General features: G+C 39.3%; 1 protein-coding gene across 3 annotated transcripts; it reads left to right on the plus strand.

Moving 5' to 3' along the window:
* The first annotated feature begins 1281 nt into the window (after positions 1–1281).
* vtg3 (vitellogenin 3, phosvitinless) lies at positions 1282–13996 on the plus strand. Of its 3 annotated transcripts, none has more exons than XM_034229803.1 (27): positions 1282–1441; positions 1872–1892; positions 1992–2143; positions 2958–3209; positions 3319–3480; positions 4091–4239; positions 4330–4480; positions 4776–4933; positions 5648–5813; positions 5942–6067; positions 6236–6454; positions 7650–7867; positions 7963–8060; positions 8240–8364; positions 8450–8551; positions 8651–8770; positions 8865–9054; positions 9138–9225; positions 9354–9539; positions 10162–10279; positions 10357–10525; positions 11264–11373; positions 11465–11542; positions 11828–12037; positions 13143–13288; positions 13488–13626; positions 13722–13996. In XM_034229803.1, exons 1-27 carry the CDS (start codon positions 1402–1404, stop codon positions 13827–13829), a joined length of 3801 nt encoding a protein of 1266 aa, XP_034085694.1. In that variant the 5' UTR covers positions 1282–1401; the 3' UTR covers positions 13830–13996. The 3 variants fall into 3 exon arrangements, with proteins under 3 accessions (XP_034085694.1, XP_034085695.1, XP_034085697.1); XM_034229804.1 differs by having other exon boundaries at positions 10162–10255; XM_034229806.1 differs by lacking the exon at positions 11465–11542.
* The last annotated feature ends 8767 nt before the right edge of the window (positions 13997–22763 follow it).

The raw sequence follows: 22763 nt of genomic DNA on the forward strand, positions 1-22763 counted from the left end.
AACTCAGATCATGACATCACCGAACCTAGATCTAGAAAGGAGAAGAGTAAACTGAATTTGTCTTTTCTCTGTTTGTGAAGTTGGAGACCTCTATTGGCCGAAAATGAGAAAAGCAGAGGATCATGTGAGTTGAGGCCTGGGTATGAAAGTGGTGTGATTGCTTATATGTGATAACACAAAGGAGTCGGGTGTTGTGCAATCTCAACATTACTCCATCGACGACATGAATTAAGCCTTTCGGGTTCATTGCTGCTCAGTGTCATCACTCAAACTGCACATACTGTATAAACAGGGCTGTTTGATGAGCCCTCTAGGCTGCGGCAGATTGTGAAATTGGTGTGAAGAGCAGCGATTCACCACACTGTTTGACTTTGTTTCACCCAGAAGGAGAGCTTTGTGATGGCGGGGAACAGTCTATACATTCTAGGAGCAGAAGTTGTTCCAGATATTCAAGAAGTAAGAGAGTAAAGCAGCCTGCATCTGCTCTGTTCTCACTCCACCGGCTGGGTCTCACCCAGGGAATATAGGCAGATCCCACAGGGTTTTCTCCCTGCATTCAGCTGTGGAAAACTTGTTTTCTTCCTTTCTGAGGAATTAAAAATGAGGTTTTAACTTTGATACTTCTTATTACTGTGCTCAAAACAGCTATCTTTTGAGTGCTGCTGCAGATTGTAAATGAGTATATTTACTGATATACTGAGAACATTCAAGATGCTTCCTTTGAATATTTTCATTTTAAGCAACTTTGTACTCCTCATCTTCATCTCGGTGGCAAATGCAGAACTTCACACGTTCTATCGCTTCATTTACCTGAGAGCTTTAGTTACCTTTCAAAATACAATTCGGTCATGTGAAACATTTGGATTGCCAAATGTGCTGATTTTGAATTGGAATTAATGTGAAAGATCTCCTAAAAACTATTTTAAATCCCTTTTGGCTTGATAAAGTTACAACTAATGGTTATACATAACTAATTGTTGTCTAAATTGACCATTTATGAAGGGATAGCTGCCCCCTCTCTCTGGATCTCTATCAAAACACATTCAACACCGCACCATCAATCTATGTTCAAATCACAAATCAAACGTTGTTGTATATTTTAACTTTGTTGTTTGAATGTTATCCTGTACATGTGCCTTAAATATATGAGTAAAATGCATTATTATTATTGTTATACCAACAACCTGATTTAGACAGTTATCTCTTACATATCATTGGTGTCACTCTGACATGTCACAGGTCAGCCTGGCTCTGCTGCATATGTTTACTTTAAATCCCTCAGTCGTCTAAAGCGAACCTCTGTCCTGATCACAAGCTCACGAACAGTTTCCCAATAAAATCCCACGCCGGTAAATATAAAAGACAAATCTGAGATAATAGCTTCCACTCCTCCGGTTCAACATGCGAGTGCTCCTCCTTTGTTGCATTGTGGCGCTGGCCGGTAAGTTTGTATTCATTCATTCATAACAGTTTACTTGATATCTCAATTAATTAACATGCACCTTACTCATAATAATGAGGTTGATTAAATTGTTGTTTTACATCTGCGATTCAGTCCACGGTGATTTATTAATCTGTTTAGAGATTGACTTTTAAAATGGAGTGAGGTATCATTTACAGTGTTTTACTTCAGCCATCTGTTTTAGTTGCATTTTAAGTCAAAGTAGTTCTGTTCTTATGAATCTAATGGCATTTAATGTGTTTTGTTACATGTACTGTGTCTGTTTTTCAACATATTTGGACCCATTTGGAAATAATTTATTTAACATTTTTTCTCCTGAATTAAATGTTTTGATTAGGTCATAGATAAATAACATTGGCAATGTATTTACGGTTCTAATGCTGACTATATCTGACTTTTATTCTTTTAGCAAGCCAAAGTGTCCATTTTGGTGAGTCTTGTAGTCATCATTACAAATTAAACATAACTTTTTTTGTACTATTCATAAAGTAAAAGTGAAGTGACATTTCGTTATGTAAACATTTTCCAGAGCTCGGTCTAAACCCGAAGAAAACCTACGAGTATAAATATGAAGGAATGGTACACTTTGGACTCGGCCAGCCAAACCTCGCTGAGTCTGGCATCAAAATGATGTGCAAGATCAAGATTGTTGGTGTTTCTCAAGAGACATTCATCCTTCAGGTAAGAGTGACAATAGGAAGTAACACAAAATCTCTCAATGTTGTATAAATACTTTATAAAACCTGTTACTGAGTATAGGCCTATAGGGTATATTAAGTTGTTAATTAGTTCAATTCATGTCTGATTCATATTGTAGAGTATTTGGTAGTGAACATTTTTTCATTTATTTTTATCTAGGTATCATACATTATTTTAAGGTCATTATACCTCAAGGTTCAAGGTTCTTTATTTTGTCATACGAACATAGCTACAGTGTAGTTATGCCGATGAAAATCTTAGGTCACAGGCTTCTCCAACAGTGCAACTCAATAACACAGATCAACAGAAAAATATAGTGCAAGTAAATACAAAAAGAAAAATAGTTTTAAAAAGTGTTTAAAAAATATTGTTGTAAGATTGTACAGCCTCTAATCACCCCAAATAACTTCTAATGGCATTAGATAAAGGTAGGAATCTTTGCATATCACCTAATATGTTAAAGCGTTCCTATTTCTTCATTTATCTTTATCTTTAACTGTTTTGAAACAATGTATGTATCTTTTATAATGTATAAATAGTCACCTTCAAGTACCATTTTGTCATCTTTCCGTCAAACACATGCTGCATTTAAACTTTATTAGAATTATATTAAAGATAGCTTTATCTATCTATTGAGATAGTACAAACAGATGCCAGTTCTTGTCAACTTTAGTTTTATTAGGAGTGTCACCTGTGTTTTATTTGACATAAAGAGTTAAAACGCTTTATTATTATCTACACATTTGTGTGACTATTCAAAGCATTTATCCCGCTCTTTTCCATCTCTGGTTCAAAGGTTTCAGATTTGGTCTTCGAGGAATTCAACGGCATCCTGCGGAAAAACAGTTTCAACGCCTCCCCAAAGCTCACCCAGCGTATCGCTGCCCAGCTCGTCAAACCCATCATGTTTAACTACGTTGGTGGGCACGTCAGTGACATCCGCACCTCTGCTGAGATCCCTGACATTATTGTCAACATCGTGAGAGGGATCCTGGATTTGTTCCAAGTCACTGTGAAGACAACACAGAAGATCTATGAGCTTGAAGAGGTAACTCACTGCTGACAGATAAACTACTCGCTGCACCTCAGCATCAGTGCAAAGGTCATAAAAGAGGAAAATATCGTAATGATTGGTTTGATTTATCCTTTGCTTGTAGGCTAGCATCCATGGCATGTGTCAGAGTAACTATGCAACTGAACAAGATGTGAACACAAAGGACATGTACATCACTCAGGTTGTGGATGTCAGTAACTGCAAGGAGAAAGCGGCCATCTACAGAGGAATGGCTACCGCTGTGCTCGACCAAGACGCCAAACTGGTCTGTTTGTCTCACTGCAAATGCATCTGATTCTACTATTATAAATGGACAGACTTAAAGGTCCCCTATTATACTGTTTTTCATCAATATATTATAGGTCTCAGATATATACAAAACATGTCTCTGAAGTGTTTGGCTCCAAATACCAAACACATCCTGCATTGTAGCATCCCATAATCCCCTCTGTTTCAGCCCTGTTTAAAAAGGGCTGATTCTGTGTCTGTTACCTTAGATGAAAATAAGCATCCACTCCCCACGCCCCTCTGAGAGATATTTGGTTAATAAAAAGAACACAATAGCGCTCTAGGAGGAGACTCAGGTGATAAGGGGGGGGGGGGGTACCTTGGTTGGCTATTGGCTAATGGTTACACCAGCCAAAAAATCGTTATGACATCATAAAGTGGCCAAAATCTGATCAGCTCACTTTCAGACAGGTTTTTATATAAATGGATCAGGACAAAAAGTGAGCGAATCTTTTTTCCTTAAACTTTCAGAATCTCTTAATGCAGAGGGGACACATGTTTATGTACAAAAGACAGGAGAAAGGGGATTTTGCATAATAGGTGACCTTTAAGTCCGTGCTTTTTTGTGTGTGTGCCCAACAATCTAGAGAGGGGAGTCTATCATTACCACCTTGAGATACATGTACACAGTCAAACCCACAGCAGAGGGAGGTCTCATTACCAGGGCTCATGGCCAGGAGCAACAACACTTCTCTCCCTTCAACGTGAAAGGTGGCAGTTTCAAAATGCAGGCCACGTAAGACACGCAAATATCTAAACATCACGCCCGCACATCCACAATGCTTGTTTACCATACATGTTCTGTTTTATATAACTTCTCCTGCAGGAAGGAAATGGTGCTTCTAGGCGTGACTGACACAGCGAGAGCTGTCACATATGGGCCAATGGAAAGCAAGGGCAGCCTTGTTTACAAGTTTGTCAATGCCCAAGCTAATATCCCCATTATTATGCAAAACCTGGATGACCCAGTCCCAAAGGTAATTATGATATCCTGCTGCTATGTAACATTCATCAAATGTATTCAAAAAGAGGCACCAATCACGGGCTATGCTAAGTTTCATCAAAATAAACATAGAATAACAGCCTCAATTAGATCAGTTTCATTCTTATTAATTATAATTATGTTTTTTTATCTACTGAAATAAAAAGTATTTACTATTACTCCTAAAATGGAATGAAAATAGATAAATATATAAATTATTGCACAGAAGACCTTATTCTAGAGCTGCGTACACTGATCAAGTAATCATGTTGTGGGTTGGCGCCCTACAGGCTGTAGAGATGATCAAGCATCTGGCGGAGGCTAACCGTTACCAGGTGGACAGCACTACCTCTCAGGACACTATAAAGGTCTATCAACTCCTGCGAGTGACGCCTTATGAAGGCTTGGAACTCATGTGGAAGCAATTGGCTGGAAATGAAGAGCATAGGTGAGTACTTATCTATTTGGTGGCCAATTTGAAAGGCATGTTAGCAGACACATCACATTTGAGGGGGTTTGAAATTGACGTCACTGTCACTTGTGTCTTTTGCATGGCCAAATGTCCCTACATTATTTTTGTTTCATCAATAAAGTGTCATGTCATCTTACTTACGACATACCTACCTGCCATCCTAAGCGCTTTGTTGCTATTATATTACGTCATTTGACTTCCTTCTCTACTACAATAAAAAAAAATGGCCATGTTTGGTATCTGAGTTGCATACGGCCAATGACCAAGCTGCTGTATTTGATGTATTGGAAGTGTGAACCGGTTATAAGGTTTGAAATTCCTAGATAAATAAGCATTTGCCAAGCTCTTGATTATAATATTATCGGATGGTGAGCAAAATATAGTCCAAGGCAATCTAATTGAAGAGCTTCCTTCTACTTAGTTCAGAAGGGCTTGAGTTTGGCACATTATCCCTGAGTGGGTTATTATTATAAAAAGCATGATGACAGAAAAGTGATGAGGTAAAGAGAGACTTTCTCGCTCATTGAGATTTAGGTTGTCACCAACACCTTCTATTTCATCCTGTACAAGTGCAATCAAATTTGACAAGTGAGCGTGTCCTTTACACTTTTATCATTTCATCTGAAGGATAATTCTAATCTTAAGTATCTAACCATTTATCAATTTTCGCCCTTTTTAACTTATTTTTAGACGTTGGTTTTTGGACATGGTGGTTGAGGTCAGCGATGCACGAATCCTGAGGTTCTTGCAAACAAGGTTCCAGGCTGCAGATATTTCTGCAGTTGAAGCTTGGCAAACCCTATTACTGTCCATGAATCATCTGCAGGCTATTCCTGATCTGGTTGAGATGGCTAAAGTGAGTTAATACTAATATGTCTGCATGTTGGGTTCAAGAAAAGCGCTATAGAAATAAAATGTAGTATTATTATTATGTTGGAGAATGATACCATGCAATGAAAATGTTAAAATGTATCTTTTTCACAGATGTTCCTGAACATGCCCTTTAGTAAATCTAATATCTATCTGTGGCACACCGTGGTGCTCTCCTACGGCTCTCTGGTGTACAAGCACTGTAACTATTACACACCCTGTCCTGTTGCTGCTGTTCAGGTAATCAAACAGAGGAATTAATCACTTTGTGCCACAAATTAATTTTGTACGTGATGAGAACAATGATTGCTGTGTAGTAGTTGAGCAAATTATCTTTGTGTAAAATCCAAACGTAATGAGTAAGTGTTTGTGACAACTGTCTGCATATTTGTTTAACATCTGTATTAGCCGCTGCTGGACATGGCTGTGGAAAGTCTGAGGAAGGGCGACGATGCGGACATGGTCCTCACTCTGAAGGCTCTGGGTAACGCAGGTCATCCCGGCAGCATTAAGACCATCATGCGTTTCCTCCCTGGAGTGGCTGCGAACCCTGTGGATCTGCCCCCCCGAGTGAGGAGTGCTGCCGTGCAGTCCATGAGACTCATAGCTGCCAGAGACCCTCAAAGTGTAACTATTCATACCACGCAGGAATGAAAGAAAAATGTTCTCATTCATCATATCTCTAGGCAGTACAAGTACACACACACTTTACTCAAGTAGAAGTACAGATACTCGTGTTTAAAAATACTCTGGTAAAAGTAGAAGTACTGACTAAACTTTTGTACTCAAGTAAAAGTAAAGAAGTATGGGCTTCGAAATGTACTTAAGTAAAAAGTACCTATAACTACCATCTGTTTTAAAGAGTAACTGACCTCCCTTTATATTAATAGAACAATCATGTCATTGTTAGCTAATGAATGTTTTGATGCTGAACAACGGCAACATGACAACGTTTTCAGTGGTCCCTCTTCTTTAGAGAAGACCAGGAAATGATGGATACAAGGATTGTGTTAAAATCAAGGCAATGACTCCAAATAATAATGATCACGCCACCAAACCTGTTTTGAAAATGTAAGAAGTAGAAAGTACAGGTATTTGTTTTAAAAATGTAAGAAGTAAAAGTAAAAAGTCGTCAGAAAAATAACTAGTGGAGTAAAGTACTGATACCAGAAAAATGTACTTAAGTACAGTAACAAAGTATTTGTACTCTTCCCACCTCCGTCTCTAGGCAAGGTTTTTATATAAATCATATTTATGGTAATTGAATAATCTGACCACCATAGTCAAGTGGAAAATGTCATTGTCTGATAAGGACGAATGCAGATTAACAATAACACGTAGCTCAGGCGGTAAAGTTGACATCAAGCAATTGGAAAGATACTGAATGCCAAATTGCTCACAATGGCATGGCACACATTCAATGGTGTGTGAATGTATGTTGATTGCACTTTGTATGGAAGCCTATGCCTCTGTATGAATATGGGTGAGTGCTGCCATGTGTTCATAAGCACATTGAGTGGTCGCTAAGACTGGAAAAGTGCTTTAAAAATGCAGTCCATTCACAATTAACTCTATTCTATTCCTGGAAAGCATGGCAAATGTTCTTCATTCTTCAAATCATGTGAAATTGCACGTCTGATTCATGCTATTGTCATTGTGGAGGTACATAATCTTCTCCACTCTTACATCAACAGCATTCACAGTGAATCTGACTTTTTAAGGTTCATTGTTAGTTTATATAATAGAACAGAAATTGAAAACAGCGAATGGTTGAATGTGCTGTCTTCTGGACTCCAGATCATTAAAATACTTGTGTTTTCAGGTCCAAGACATCACCATGAGCCTGTTCCTGCAGAAGACCCTTCCCGCAGAGATACGCATGCTGGCCTTCATGATCCTGTTTGACACCAAACCATCAATGGCTCTGGTGTCCATAGTGACTATGCATCTGCAGGAGGAAAAAGACTACCATGTTGTCAGTTTTACATACTCCTACCTGAGCAGCCTTGCCAGATCCAGTACTCCAAACAACCAGTTCCTGTGAGCAAAACAAAGCAGCAATGAACAGATGTTGTTCAATCAATTTCAATGTTCTCTTGTTTTAAATTGTTTTACCTTTGTGTTCTCTACAATAGCTCAACAGCCTGCAACATAGCAAGGAAAATCCTGGCCCCTAAATATGGTCGTCTCAGCTATCACTACAGCAAAGCAATGCGCATGGACTGGTTTAATGGTATGCTCGAATACAGATTAGGTTCAGGTTCAGGTTATTTATTTGTACCCATAGGTAGATTTGGTATTGCAGTTAAATGACAAGGGATCCATTATGACACACGTTTTTAAACACTACAGACAACAGTCACTTCTGTGAAACCGTTGCATGACAACTTGTTTTTTTCTCCACCAAAACAGATGATTTCCTCATTGGTACAGCCACAGAAGTCTTCATGCTGAAAAGTGCTACAAACATCTTTCCTACTGAAATCATGATGAAAGGAAAGTTTTACTTCATTGGTAGAATCCTGCAGCTCCTGGAGGTACGGCGCAATAGTTTGAAATTCTCATTAAAGATAAACGCACCTTCCCAATCATGAATACCAACTTTTGTTGTCCATGCTGCAGATGGGTATCCATGCTGACGGACTTAAGGATCTGTTCGGAAACTTTCAACAAAGCTTTAAAGGAGATCTTGGTTTAGATGACTTCCAGGCTCTTTACAGTGTGGTGAGTATATCAATATGACACTTAAAGGCAGCACAGTTACTGTAGCTTTATTTGTTTGGTTAACCATTGTGCTTGTTATTGTGTTTTTATCATTTTCAGCTTCAAAACTGGGAAATTATGCCAAATGACAAGCCGGTCCTTTCTGCCTTTGCACGCGCTTCCGGACAAGAGTGGTTCTTTGCTGACATTGACAAAGAAATTATTCGGATCATCATCAATGTGAGAGTTTGATTGAGATTTGTAGTAGACTTGGTCAACAAAAGCCCCATGTGTTCACCATTTACATGCTGCTCTCATGTGACCCTACATGCAGGCTGTCAGACCGTTTGGAGGCAAAGGGAGCTTTCTGTGGGCTTCCATGGCGGATCTGCAGAAAGGAGTGACATGGCATCGCACAAAGCCATTCTTAATCTTTGAGGTTCGCTATTTCCAAGCTACCACCCTGGGTCTCCCACTGGAGATTAGCAAATACTATGAAACCATCAATGGAATCACTGTTAATGGTGAGAAGTCATATACTACATACAGGACCACATTACAAGTCAACATAGTACTGATAAATGACTAAATAAAATGTTTTGTGTAGCCAAAGCTGCAGTAAATCCACCACTGACCCTAAGTGTTGAACAGCTTTTGAGTTCAGACATTTCACTGGAGACTGATGGTTTTATTGGGTAAATATTAAATCTTTATTTTATTTAAATTAACACTTCAATAATGTTTCAAAATGGTCACAGGAGCCTACAATCGAATTATGTTTGTTGTGTGAAATAACACATTCTGAATTAACCTCTTTTTTTAGTTTCACAAAGGACTTTTGGGTTTTCTATGGGATCAACACAGAGCTGTTCCAGTGTGGAACTGAGTTCAAGAGCAAGACTCAAGTTGCTATCCCGTGGAACTTTTCTGCTAAGATCAATGTCAGAGAAAGAAAGTTCGAACTTGACTTCCCTTCATGCAAAAAAGAGGTCGAACTCTTTTCAGTCACGTAGGTGTTACTGTTACATCAAGCATAACATCATAGGAAACTATGACACACACATACATTTATGGGATGATTTATTCTGTAAACGCACTATCGACATGTCCAGGGGACTCAGTCTTTGTTTTTTTTTCATAATGTTACACTTAACAAAAACACAAATATATATTGAAATCGGCCAGGAATACAGGTAGAACAAGCTCTACTCAGTAAACATTTGTATTGGGCCAAGCAAATGTATAAAAATACCACAATGTGTTGAATTGTTGTCTATATATATTTTTTGGTTTTGGAAAAAAAAGCAAAAGAATGCTGTTTTCACAGCAATATTTAACAGAGGGTGCGGGGGAGGGAATTATGACAAAAACAGTCTTCAAACAATAATACACTTTTTTATGTTGAAATATATGAGTTTTATTGTTTTGTTTTACTTTTTTCATTTTAAATAGCTTTAAATACTGGATTAAATCAAAATGTAACTAAATCAAACCATGACACTATGAATTTAAATCAAATACATCTTCTATGGATAGTGCTTTTTGCTATAGATTGAGTTGTATACATGCTAATCACAAATCAGCCAATTTGCATAAATGTAACAATCCTTATTTTCCCTTTAAACCAACAGCTATAATGTGTATGCAGTCTCCAGGAACATTGAAGATCTAGCTTTGGCTAAAATTACTCCAATGATGCCCAACGCCATTGACTCCAATGATGAGGTGGTCCGGATGGGCCCCACAATTGTATTACTGTTAGAGATAAACTCATTAAGATTCACAGAACTCAAAACAGATTAATATCTTTTCATCCAATCGAACAGGTCTCAACAAGAAACAGCTGGTATCCAAAAACCAAAGTGTGTGCTGAGAGTAACATCTATGGAGCTGGAGTGTGTGTGGAGTCTGAGTTCAGGAGAGATTATTATCATGATGAATACCCCCTGTACTATTTCCTGGGATACACCCGCATAGCACTCAAAGTAATCCCAGGTACGCACATTACACCACACAGGACTGCGCAATCAAAATACATCACAGACGTACATAGAAGAACTTAACAAATATTTTGCAGTTTTAGGGGACACGATGCTCAACTTACATGAGAGAAAATACACCTCGAATAAGCTTTGACTTTACTGCAGCGAGTTAAACATTGGAGTTCAGCAAAAACAAGATTTCAGAGTTTAAATAGTATCCGCTTTAAAGCTGCAGTGTGTCACTCTGAGCCACTTGCTCCAAAGAAAGGAAAAACCTTTGAAAGCAACATCCATTTATCTTTTACTGTTTCTGCTATGAGACTTGGATTTCACTATAGAGATCAATAAAGGTTTATGTTGTTGTATCTTATCAATCTAACAGATCCAGTCACAATACGACTGGTATTTAAAAATGTCAATGTGTACATTAGCCATTTATGTGTTTACTGTGGCTATATTTTCTCTGCACGCTTTGATAGCATGTTATATATTCCTTAAACCACTGCAAAAAGCCACAAAGACGTCTTCACAACACTGTAACCTCGTTGAATGATTGTGGGTCTTGCACATTGCTTGTTTAATTCTTGTTTTATTATTATTTTTTATTTTTTTTGCATTATTATCAGAGTTTTTAAAGCTTTATCAGACAAAGCATTTATTTCGATTGTACAGGTGTTCATGTCATTGTGTCACCTCTATACATTACCCTCTTTTAACCCTGTGTTGATGTAGCCTGTGCACTTTTTATCAGCTCAGGCAATCAAAGCTGTTGACAAGATCCACTTTGAGGTTGATGCCGGCCCTAGCAGACCCCCAGCGAGCACGCGCCAACTGATGGAGACGCTGAGGAGGCTTTCCAAGGTATTTGGCTACCTGTGCAATGTTATTATCTGTGCACCTGCTCTGGTGTTTTATCCATTCCCATTCTTCTGTTTCTTGATTGAGTTTACAGGAAGCTGCCCAGAGAGTATATCTCTCCTCTGATTCAGCCTCAAGTGAAAGAGGATTTGATCTCAGGGCTTCTGACCAGGTAATGGAAGTATGCTAAACATGCTCCACAGAGATCCACCCTAAAAATAGGCGATGAGCAGTGTCATCATGTCACATGTTTCACCTGTGCTAAGGATTCATGATAGCTTCACCACAACACAAAGTGGTCCATGATAAGACTGCAGTTACTTGTCTGCATTCAAAAACTCATAAAAAGTTATAGTTGTTTTGTTTAATTTCGCTAGTCCACACATGACACAAGATGATAAATATTCTGCATTTATTCGACATGATGCACTGGACTGCTTTCTTTCTTGTTTAACAGGCCTCTAACTCAACACCTGAAGCTGTGTACATTATCAAAGCCTTCGCCATGAGTGGCAACCAGAAGCCAGAGGGGTACGATGCTGCCTTCTACTACACCCCCAAAGCAAACGTTACCCAGAGCGCCCAGCTGATTATGTCCCAGGTCGGGGGGGACACCAACTGGAAGATGTGCGTGGACACCTCTGTTACTGCCAAGGTTGAGGCAAAGGTAGATACTGAACACACAATATTGATTACAATTATTATCTGACGGTATAAAATAACAAAAGTTTAAAAAATGATGTCTAATCTACGGAGCCCCTAAAGGGACATGGAAAAAAAAAAAAGAGAGAAAAAAAAAAATGTCGGGATAACGGTTTAAGAGACAAATATGAGGGAAAAAATAAAGTCAGGAAAACGGGTTAGTTTCTCGTGCGCACGAGAAACTAACCCGTTTTCCTGACTTTATTTTTTTTTTTTGAGAAAGTTACCAAGGAGGAAGTGGAACACACAGGAGACAACCATTTCATTGCAGACTGTTATGTTTACGTGGGGAAATGACACTGCATACATTATTTGAAATATACTGTATTTCGAACCCCTGACCGAAATATCCTTAAAGTGAAGTCTGAGTATGAAATATATCTCAAATAGTGTATGCACTGTCATTTCCCCACGTAAACATAATAGTCTGCAATGAAATTGTTGTCTCCTGTGCGCTCCACTTCCTCCTCCACTGGTAACTTTCTCAAAAAGAAAAAAGAAAAGTCAGGATAACGGGTTTGTTTCTAGTGCTCACGAGAAAGTATCTCGTGCTCACGAGTTAGTATATCGTGCGCACGCAAAACGTTTTCGTGCGCACGAGATACAAACCCGTTATCCTAACTTTTTTTTCTCTCTTTGTTTTTTTTTTTAGGGGCTCCGTACTAATCCTTACATTTTGCTATTATCAGCAAATTCCACGAGAAGACAACATTATACAATCATAGTTGATTGCTAACCTTATCCTTTAAAACCTGTTCAAAACATTTGAACCAACTACATCCAGCAGCCATGACTATTTATTGCCCTTTCTTAAACTGGACAAATAAAGCCATCAATTCTCACGTTTAGAATATGAAAAACTTCTGTACTTTAAGTGTGTGAAGGTTCCTCTTACCTGCCTGACACATGGAAACATATGCACTTGCTACAAATACACTGTTTGTTAAATCCTATGTTCAACCATACCACTGATGGTCCGTTTGAGGTATCATAAGAGTTACAGTAGGCTGCAACCAAGTCTCTTGTTTGCAGAGACTCCCTTCATGATTGATCTGTTGTGTTTGGTGTAGGCACACGTTAGATGGGGAGCTGAATGTCAATCCTATGAAATGTCAATGACAGCTGCAACAGCCACCCTGCCTGGCTCCAAACCAACTCTCAAGGCCAAGATACACTGGACCAAGGTCCCAGGAAACATGGCAGAGATCGGCAAAAGGTGAGCCTTAGTGGAATAAAGGGGACGTTTGTACGAGGAAGATTTAAATCTGAGGATGATGAAGGAGGATAGAGGAACTTGGTTTACTTACTTTTCTTTACAGAGCACAATGGGAACATGTTCTGTGTTTTACAATTATGACACATACTGGCAAGTGTTGTTAAAATACTTTCATTAATTTATTTTGTGTCCCTCCCAGAATTGAACGCTACGTCCCCGGCATGGCTCTGCTTCTCGGTTTCACCCAACAAGTTAAGGGAAATACCAAGCAGGAGGTGTCTGCATCAGTTATTGTCACCTCAGCAGACAGCGTGGATATGCATTTTGAATTCCCAGAGGTATTTAAGGAAACATTCACAACCTATATTAATATGCAAAACCTTTATTGGCTGCTGTGTTTACATTGATGTCTTTTTTTCTGTGTTTTGATTAGTATACAGTCTTCCGCCATGCTATTCCATTTCCACTGCCACCTGTCAGTTTTCAGGAGGTTCAACAGGACAACAGCAACACAACAATAGACAGCTTTGGATGGGCATAAAAACAAGTGGGCTACATAAAATCAGTCTGATTAGACTTAATTGGATCTTCGTCAAATTGTTCTGTATTTTGAAACACTTTTGTAGCAGAGTGAGTACAACACATGTCCAAATTATTTTCTACAATGTTTAATAAAGGCAGAAATAAAAAAAAATGCTCCTCTTTGAATGCTGTGTACTTTTGTGTGCAGCAGTGGATGTGTTGACAGATTTCTTTGTAAAGCAGATGTGCAAAAACAAGCAAAAGTGCTGTGCCATTTTTGCTTGCTTTTTAAAATATGCTTTGTGCTGCAGAAAGACAACAAAGCCCATATGGGAGCCAGATGTCTCTTTCACAGAGATAACGCTGCGACCAAAATCTCACCACCCTGATGAAAGTGAAGATCATAAAAGATGCATCAGTAATATGTCAGATATCACCCGTTGGAAATAACCTGTAAAGGTCCTGATTTATTCATTTGAAAGCCGGTTAATATTTGAACACTCTCATTTGATGAAATATTGTGCAAATTCATGATTATATCCTGAAATATTGTACCCTCACAATACTGGACCTGATTGTTTTTCTATTGCGCTGATTCTGTTTGACCCTTTGATCATTCAAGTGTTGTGTTCAATCTGTGATTACAATGCAGAGCAGCCATAACAACATTTATTGAGTCTCCATCCAGTTTAGTTTCTGCTTGTGAATGCACCAAGAGAGACCATAAAGCAGCCTTATTGTAGATACATAGACCTTTTAGCATTATATCATTAAGAAGCAAATCCTTGATATATGGTATAGCATTATATGAGGTCATTTGGAGCTCATTAAGAACAATTGCATAACATTTCTCAGACAATGATCAGCAGTACAGATGAAATCCTTAGCAATTCAAGATTCCTGAAAGGATGTCAACTTTGTCTGATACTTACTAGAAGCACTCTGTGTTTGCTAAAATAAAATAAAATGCAATTTGCACAACATATTTGGCAAAATGTTTCTTCCAATAAACAAGAGATGGAGTGGAAACAAAACACAATCTGTTATACTCATAATATCCCATTTGATTGTCTCAATACTAAAAGTTGTTGGGGAGTTTTGGATTCAGCAAACTGAATCATACAACAAATGCCCTTTTTGGAGTGTTTCTATTGAAAGAGACAGATGTTGACAAGGTCTGTATGACCTGTTCTGTTTGTTTGATCAACTCTCCCAACAGGACTGTTTGCAGATATCAACACACAATGTCACCAGGCATGCCCTTAAAGTTCACTGCCTCTGTGCTCTTTGCTAAAACATGTCAAGTGTATTGAGCAGTTAACCTACATTGTCTTACATTTAGAGATCTGAAAAGTAGAGGTATGACTTTGTATCTGGATGAAAGAGATGATGAACAGTAATTGATGCTCCTGAACTGGCATGGGCCCAAACCTCAACTTTTAATGGTAACAAATTGGATGTGTCACTAGCCAAAGATAATGATCGCATCCTAAACAGAAACTGGTTGTCCTAACTACTCCTGGCTCGGCTCCTGCTGCCTACGCTGATTTAGCCAGATGGTGTTAAATCTCAGAGAAAAGACATTTCCATCAAAAGGCTGAGCAGGATGAGCACAATTATAATGGCACCATTATGTTCCATTTACATCTCTAATATCCTGCGGGCTTTGAAGTGCCGCTTGACAGCCTGATTGCAAATCTGACGAGCCAATGCCAAGATTCACCTCCTGCCGTATAGCAGATCAGGACTCCCTGACCTTGTGTTGACAGGTGAAATCAGCTGGTGGAAAGCATTAGTAAATGATTGATCAGATAATATGGGGGAGGAGGAGCAGGCCAACCCCTCCTCTTTACTGCCCTCTGTGATTGTGACTTGCCTCATTAGGCAGACTTTACCATCCCCTGTTAAAAGCCATGAGAGTGTAACTGATAATAAAACCATGGCTGCACACATTTTTGTCCAATTGAAGCTATTAGTACATTTTAGAGTCTCGAACGGTCAATGCAGAGGATGAGTTTTATTATTAAGAAATCCTTCAGCTCAACAAGTGACACTTCATAGAAATAATGTATGGATAACAATACCCTAACAATATGTTGTGAAATATAAGTCTTGTTTTTTGGAATTGACAACCATGGAGCATAATCATGGGCCATGTATGTGTGTTTGTGTGTGTGTAAGAGTGTGAGCACTAGAGGACAGTGTTTACCAGAGATTCAAATATTCCTGGCACAGGGCAGGAAACCTGGCTCTGGTATTTGCTCAGTTCACAGAGAGAGTGCTATGCAGTGGATGTTGACTTCTTTGAGCATACATAAACATATGTCTTGGCAGGATCAAATTGTTCTTGCAACTTCAGCTTGCAAAGAGAGGACGCAATTTATTTCAACATAAAAATAGAAAACAAATGTACTGACTTAAAGGGGACCTATCATGCCAAATGCACTTGCTGATGTCTTTTATACATACATATGTGTCCCCGGTGTGTCAGGGAGCTCACAAAGTGTCAGAAAACAAAACCCTCTATCTTTTCCTCTGTACCCAAATCTCTAAAAACGGGCATACAACGGAGCTGATCCAGATTTGCGTCCAATATGACGTAAATCACGTCATCACATTAGCAAGCATCGCTAACACTCAGAGCTAACCTGTACTGAGAGAGTATGTGTAAAAAAGCAGGAAACAAAAAAAGAAACTCACCTTGTGGTAAACCTGCAAGAGAAAAAGCATTTGAGCTCCATACTGTTTCAGAAATAATCCTTGATGTGGTTTTTTATATATCTGAGACCCATAATATATGCCTAAAAATAGCATAATAGGAGACCTTTCATATTATTTGTATGCTTATGAGGGAAACAGGAAACTCTGCTTTTCACGGTATCTTAATGATGCTATCTTTAAAGTAATGAACACAGTACTTTGGTTTATGTTTAGGCGAGTTGCACGAGCAGTGTCTTCTGATACAGATTTCCCATTAGCACGGGGAACTGAGTATTAGCGAATGATCTAACGGGTCATTTGGAAGAGACATAAACTGGATTGCTTTTTCACCAGCACCATATCCGACGTTAATTGTCTCCCGTTCTAATTTAAGGTACGCTGAAATCAGTTCTGTAGGCAGGGTGAAACGTGAGTGGGCGAGACCGGTTACATCACTGACATTATCACTGACATTACCACTGTCATTACCAAGTGGGCACACCAAGACACGGCGTCGGACACTTCCTGACACCTCCAGAGGCTCAAAATCTGACATTATGCCTGCTGTATGACTCCCATCTTCCCATAAGGTAGTTGCCATGCTATTAAAACATCTTGTTGCTCTGCACTTCAGTAGTTGTGCCATCTTATTTGTCTAGATAATTTATTTTGAGACTTAATTCTTGGTGCAGCACATCCCTTTCATTTCACTACTGTCATCTTAAGAATACGTTGCTGAACAGGATCACGACATGCTTTGGACTGTTGTGACAATATTATAATAACATGTGATTACCAGGCTGTTTTGTTGCCATCATTGTGTAAAGCAACAACACCTTTATATGTAGCTAAAATCAGCAGGGCTTCTGTGGGGCTTTTGTTTAAAGATAATTTCCAACTGAGGTCAGATGGTTGAAGTTAGATTTCCACGGCTCAGGCTGCTGTCTGAAACACAGAGCTTCTATTGAGCCTGTGCAGACACTGATTCATTTCTGCCAGCCAGCCTGAAGGCTACAGACATATATTTCCACAATAAGTGGAATATTCAATCATAAAGCTGAATTCAAGATCATACATTAGTCAAACGTGAGCATTTATATTGCTATGGTTTTTAGCTCCTTAGGTTTTAATTTTGCAAAATGCATTCGATGCTACCAAATTCTGCAGAATGAATTGCAGACTTGACAGCTTAAATGTATAATTGCTTACTTAGAATTCAAATCTAGTAATTGTGTTTATTTTTTCCTTATTTAGATAACATGAACGAGGAATTAAACTACACTGTGAAGTTTTGTACCAAGTTTTGAAAAGAGTGGTACAGAGCCTTTTTGTTGCCAGTTAATTAAGCTTGGTGGTTTATTATTCTTAAGTAAAAAATTGTTCCATAGTGTCTGTGTGTAATTAGTGTTTTTTGTGTTTGCCCTAAGCTTTCAGAGCTGCAACAACTGCAGTTTTTTGAAGTAAGGATGTTTTTTAATTGCATGCTGGAATAGACTCCAGCCTTGTGTGACCCTAAACAGGAAAAGCTGTAAAGAAAGTGGATTAGTGGATTATATATTGACACTGGATAACTGCTGTATTTCAAACCATGTTCTGTGGATCCATCAGATAATTCTCTAACTTTGAACATCCAAAAAGTAATTATAAATGCTTGCTTTCAGAAATTCACAAGATCTGTTTTTCTGCAGGCTGCAAATCTTATATACTGGGATGTGCATTTGTAATTTTCCATTATTGTTGAGTCTAGAGAACCTAATTAGTTAAAGGGGGGCATATAGCTGGCCGCTGTAGGATTCCAGAGAAAACCGTTAAAGTCACCAATCTGCCTTTGAGGCAACAGACGTGCTCAAATTGAGGAAAAATCTAGTTGTTTGAGTATAGGACCAAACAGATACAGCAGAAACTACAATCAACAGTTTTGTGGAGTCAGTGATTTCAAACAATTGCATTTTGTTCAGTGGGGGAGGGTAATGATAATGATAAAACAGCTACACTTAAATACAAAGGGTATATATAAGCTTTGACATGGTTTGTCTTGCAGTGAGAGAAACACTTCCAGTAGACTGAATATAATATTAGTTTAATTGCAACAGCTAAATTACAAAGAGTTGTTTTATGATTGTTTCAACCTGTATGTTAAAATCCAAAAAGTCTAACTGTGTTACTGAATCCTAAAAGCACCAATGCAGCTGGAGCTCTGTTTCTATAAGTTATAATATTGGTTTTTTTCTCAGATCTCCAAAAAGTACATCACAAATCCATAGACCCTTTGCCTCGATTTTCTTCATCCAACCCACCTAAATAAGCCCACCCACGGCCCGTCTACACTATCGGCATCAAAAAATCTTGAAGCTGGGCGTGTCTGAGGCTTGGCGATTTCTCGCGCCCAAGGCGACCAACAACCAATCAGGAATCTCCCGCCCGCCCCCGACATACAAAGCAATAGCAATGTTAAGGCGAGACACGGCAGGCAAAAACATCGTTTTTCAAGTACTGGTCAATTTTGAGATTTTGTGCTATTTTGATTCCATAACATGTTTTCTTTCAGGCTTTTGGAAGGAAAACGTACAAAATACACATTTAAGTGTTTATTTTACTATAGTTTGTCTATTTGCGTCTGTAGATTTCTCCTAAATTCACCAAAAGTTAGGATTCTAACGTAACATAAAGTACCGCGACCGCTGTGTGCACCATGTCAACAGAGGTATCGCTGGAAAGCTCCGTCTCTCCTGCACAATCTCATCGGATCCAAATATGGTCATTTCCTTTGTATCAGCAACCAATCGTAAAAGCACAAAGGGGTCTTAAACCAAGAAACGAAATCTCATTGGCTGGTGTCAATTTCTGACAACGTGATTCGTTCAGATGCGTCACGTGGTGTGCTAAAACACTTCCTGGTTAGCTTTCAGCTAGAAATTGAAATCTCAAAATGCCAAAAGAACGGCGAAAAAAACGTTCACAGAGAAGACGACAACAATTGTCACTTGCACGAAGCAAGGTTATAAAAAAAAAATTGACCCTGAACATGAAATACCTTCACGGAGTGCGTCGATGCGCAAGCTGTCATCCAAAGAACAGGAGGGTTTAGCTAGCGCCTCACTGCAATCTTTAAAGGTCGTTTTCTCAAAATGAGTTTTTTCTCCTACTCTGAGTTCGAAATTTCAACTTCAGTAGCACGTACATACACCAAACCTTCCAGTTATATTCCTATCAATATTATGAAGGCTTTTACAGAAGGGTTTGTTCATATATAATTCATAGCCTGAATTATACAACATTGTATACCTAAAAACATGGCGAAAATTGATATTTTAGGGCTGTTGACAGTATTTTCTGATTTATGGAGTGATAAAAAGAGATATCCAATATCCCTTCTGTAAAAGCCTTAGATACTAATATGACTACAAAATGAAACAAGAATTTTGAATCTGGCTATATCCAAAGTTCAGATTTCGATTCCTGAAATGTGTTAAAATATGTGCATATTTAATGAGATAATGGATAATTTGCATATTTAAACATGCTATTTCAGAAACTTGTAATACAAAAGACAATTGCCTTATTGTAAGTAATTAACTGGAGAAATTACTAGCTGATACCTTTAAGTTAAACAAATTACCCTATTCACCTGGGGTGTCTCACGAAGTAAACTGGATATAAAATCCCCAAACAGGCGAAAACCTACCAGTTTCATCCACTGTCTCTGCCACCTCCCTCCATGCCTCGCTCCTCCGCAGGGTCGGCTCTAGAACAAATCAAATGGGGGGGCAATCATTTACCAAGGGGGGGCACACACTGCCGTCAACAACCAACACACAAACACCAACGCAACTTCAATTTAAAAAAACATGCTGTAAAGTCTATTGTCTTTCACACACATTGCAGGGGTGTAGTGCTATTGTATAGCGCACCTATGACCTGTGCATACATGCACGGTTGTGGCACGATCACCAAAACAGAAACATATGGACATAGGCCACCATATGAAAAGTGTGCAAATGTATTTAGTATCCTATCCATGTGAACATGTTTTAGGTGGGGGGTGGACCTAACGTCCTCTAGGAGGGTCTGGGGGCATGCTCCCCCGGGAAGATTATTTTTAAAATATTGAAGTTAAAAGCATCAATCTGGTGCACTTTGAGAGCAACATTAGGAGATCTATGGATACATCTCTCAACATCCATATGAAACACAACTGTAAACAATTTACTTTTTCTTTATGGATATTTTACTAATCACTCCCCTTTTAAATGGTATTCTTGTGTTATTGTCCTATAGTATTTCATACCCGTTTTTCATTTATTCTCTTATTCTTTAATAACTATAATGATCATATAAAGGTAGCCTATTCCTCGCAAATACTTGTTTACATAAATGGTGACCCACTGAGATAACTTACACTAAAGTGAACTATCTAAACACTGAGAGTCCTTACCCCACTGAGCTGACGTTATAAGATCCTCTCAGTCTGACAGGAGAGGACTCTCCTCCACCTTGGTGTAGAAACAGCTCTTTATATCCGTTAGCATAGCTAGCTAACCAGATGCTAACAACAATATTCCACGTTACCGCTCGCGCACTGACAAAATGCGCTCGTGCCACACACAGAGAGCCGAGCTTGAATGAAACACAGAGACCCATGTACTTGTACTGTACTGTATATCATATTATTTTCGATGGCTTTACTGTATAATCAGTATAACAGATGGACAGATCGCCACTGGGCTTTCATCTAAACACACAGCCACGTAATGATAACAAAACAAAAGTCGGGGTCATTGGTCAAGCAACACACCAATCAGAGAGCAGCAGTGAGCACACCTCAGGCTGTGTTTCATATAAAGAATAAATAAAGAATACAAATGTGTATTCTTTATTTCTGATGTATTTCACACAAAAAACTTTTGGTGGAAACGTTTTAAATGATTTTTTTTTTTTAAACGGCAAATTGGCAATAAGGCTCGTTGGGGGGGCACAGTGACTCATTTGGGGGGGCATGGCCCGCGAATGACCCCCCATGACGCCGACCCTGCTCCTCCGGTTTGTATCCTGGTAGATGAACAGAGACTGATCATACAGCACCGGGTGATTCACTACCGCTATAATGAATTTTCCCTCCATTTTTTGGAATATGAGGAAATGACCTGCGTAGTCTCTCCCAGCATACACGCGGTTTGATTGGCTAGCGCTTGTACTGTCAGATTTGCATACGCGGGATTTGATTGGCTGATGCCAAGCATCGAGCCTCAAAAGTTGAACATTGTTCAACTTTTGATGCCGATAGATGCTCGTGATGCTTGCAAAGCTATGCTCCCCACAATGCAGTTCGGCGAAGTTTAAAAATCTTCTACGTCACCCCATTCAAATGAATGGGCGAAGCGTTGAAAGCATTTTTCGATGCCTGTAGTGTAGACGGGCCGTAAGGCCTGGGTTTTTCTTTTTTTTTAGGAGAGAAATGTGGACTTACGTATACGAAGTAGACAGAAACACAAGTCCAAATCAGTGTTGCTGTTGCTCCGTGTCAGGGATTATGCTGGCAAATCAAGAGAAAACATGAGGAATGACGGGACAAACACACATGGACAAACCACAGCAGTTAACATATTGTAGGTAACATAGCTGACAAACTGACAGAGAACAATTGGAAACACACAGGTAAATAAACACACATCTAATCAATTCATCACATTAACAAGACACAGCTGGACTAAAGGCAAACACAAGGGCAACAGAGTGATTACAAACGCGCAGGGCCGCCCCTCCCTTCAGGCCAATCACGCAGGCTGCATGGGGCCCCGCCTTGCGCAGGGGGCTCCGCCCAGAGGGCCTCAGCTGCTGTGCGCAGTTCTCCGCTCAGTTCTCCGCGCACCCCCCGCGAGAGTGAGAGTGATCGGTGACAAGGGGAGCACGTATGTAACCCGACACCGTTGCAATGAATCGACATCTGACCAATCACGGCTTTGATACGGCCACTAGTGCAGGTGAAGAGATGTCGGTGAAAAGACAGTAGGCTTGTTACGGCCCGTACACACAGCAGCTTTTGGCGATTTGTCCACCGCTTCCAGCGCGTCTCCGCCCATTGACTTTGAATGGGGATGACGTCACTTTCCCTCGCTTGTCGCCGAACTGCATTGTGGGGGGGCGAGGCGAAGATTTCCAGGATTTTCAGGATTTCAAAGTTGAGCAATGTTCAACTTTTGAAGCTGAGCTGGAAGCGTCAGCCAATCAAATCCCGTTTATGCAAATTTGACAG

The sequence above is a fragment of the Gymnodraco acuticeps genome, unplaced genomic scaffold (genome assembly GCF_902827175.1).
Source record: "Gymnodraco acuticeps unplaced genomic scaffold, fGymAcu1.1, whole genome shotgun sequence".
Taxonomy (NCBI): domain Eukaryota; kingdom Metazoa; phylum Chordata; class Actinopteri; order Perciformes; family Bathydraconidae; genus Gymnodraco; species Gymnodraco acuticeps.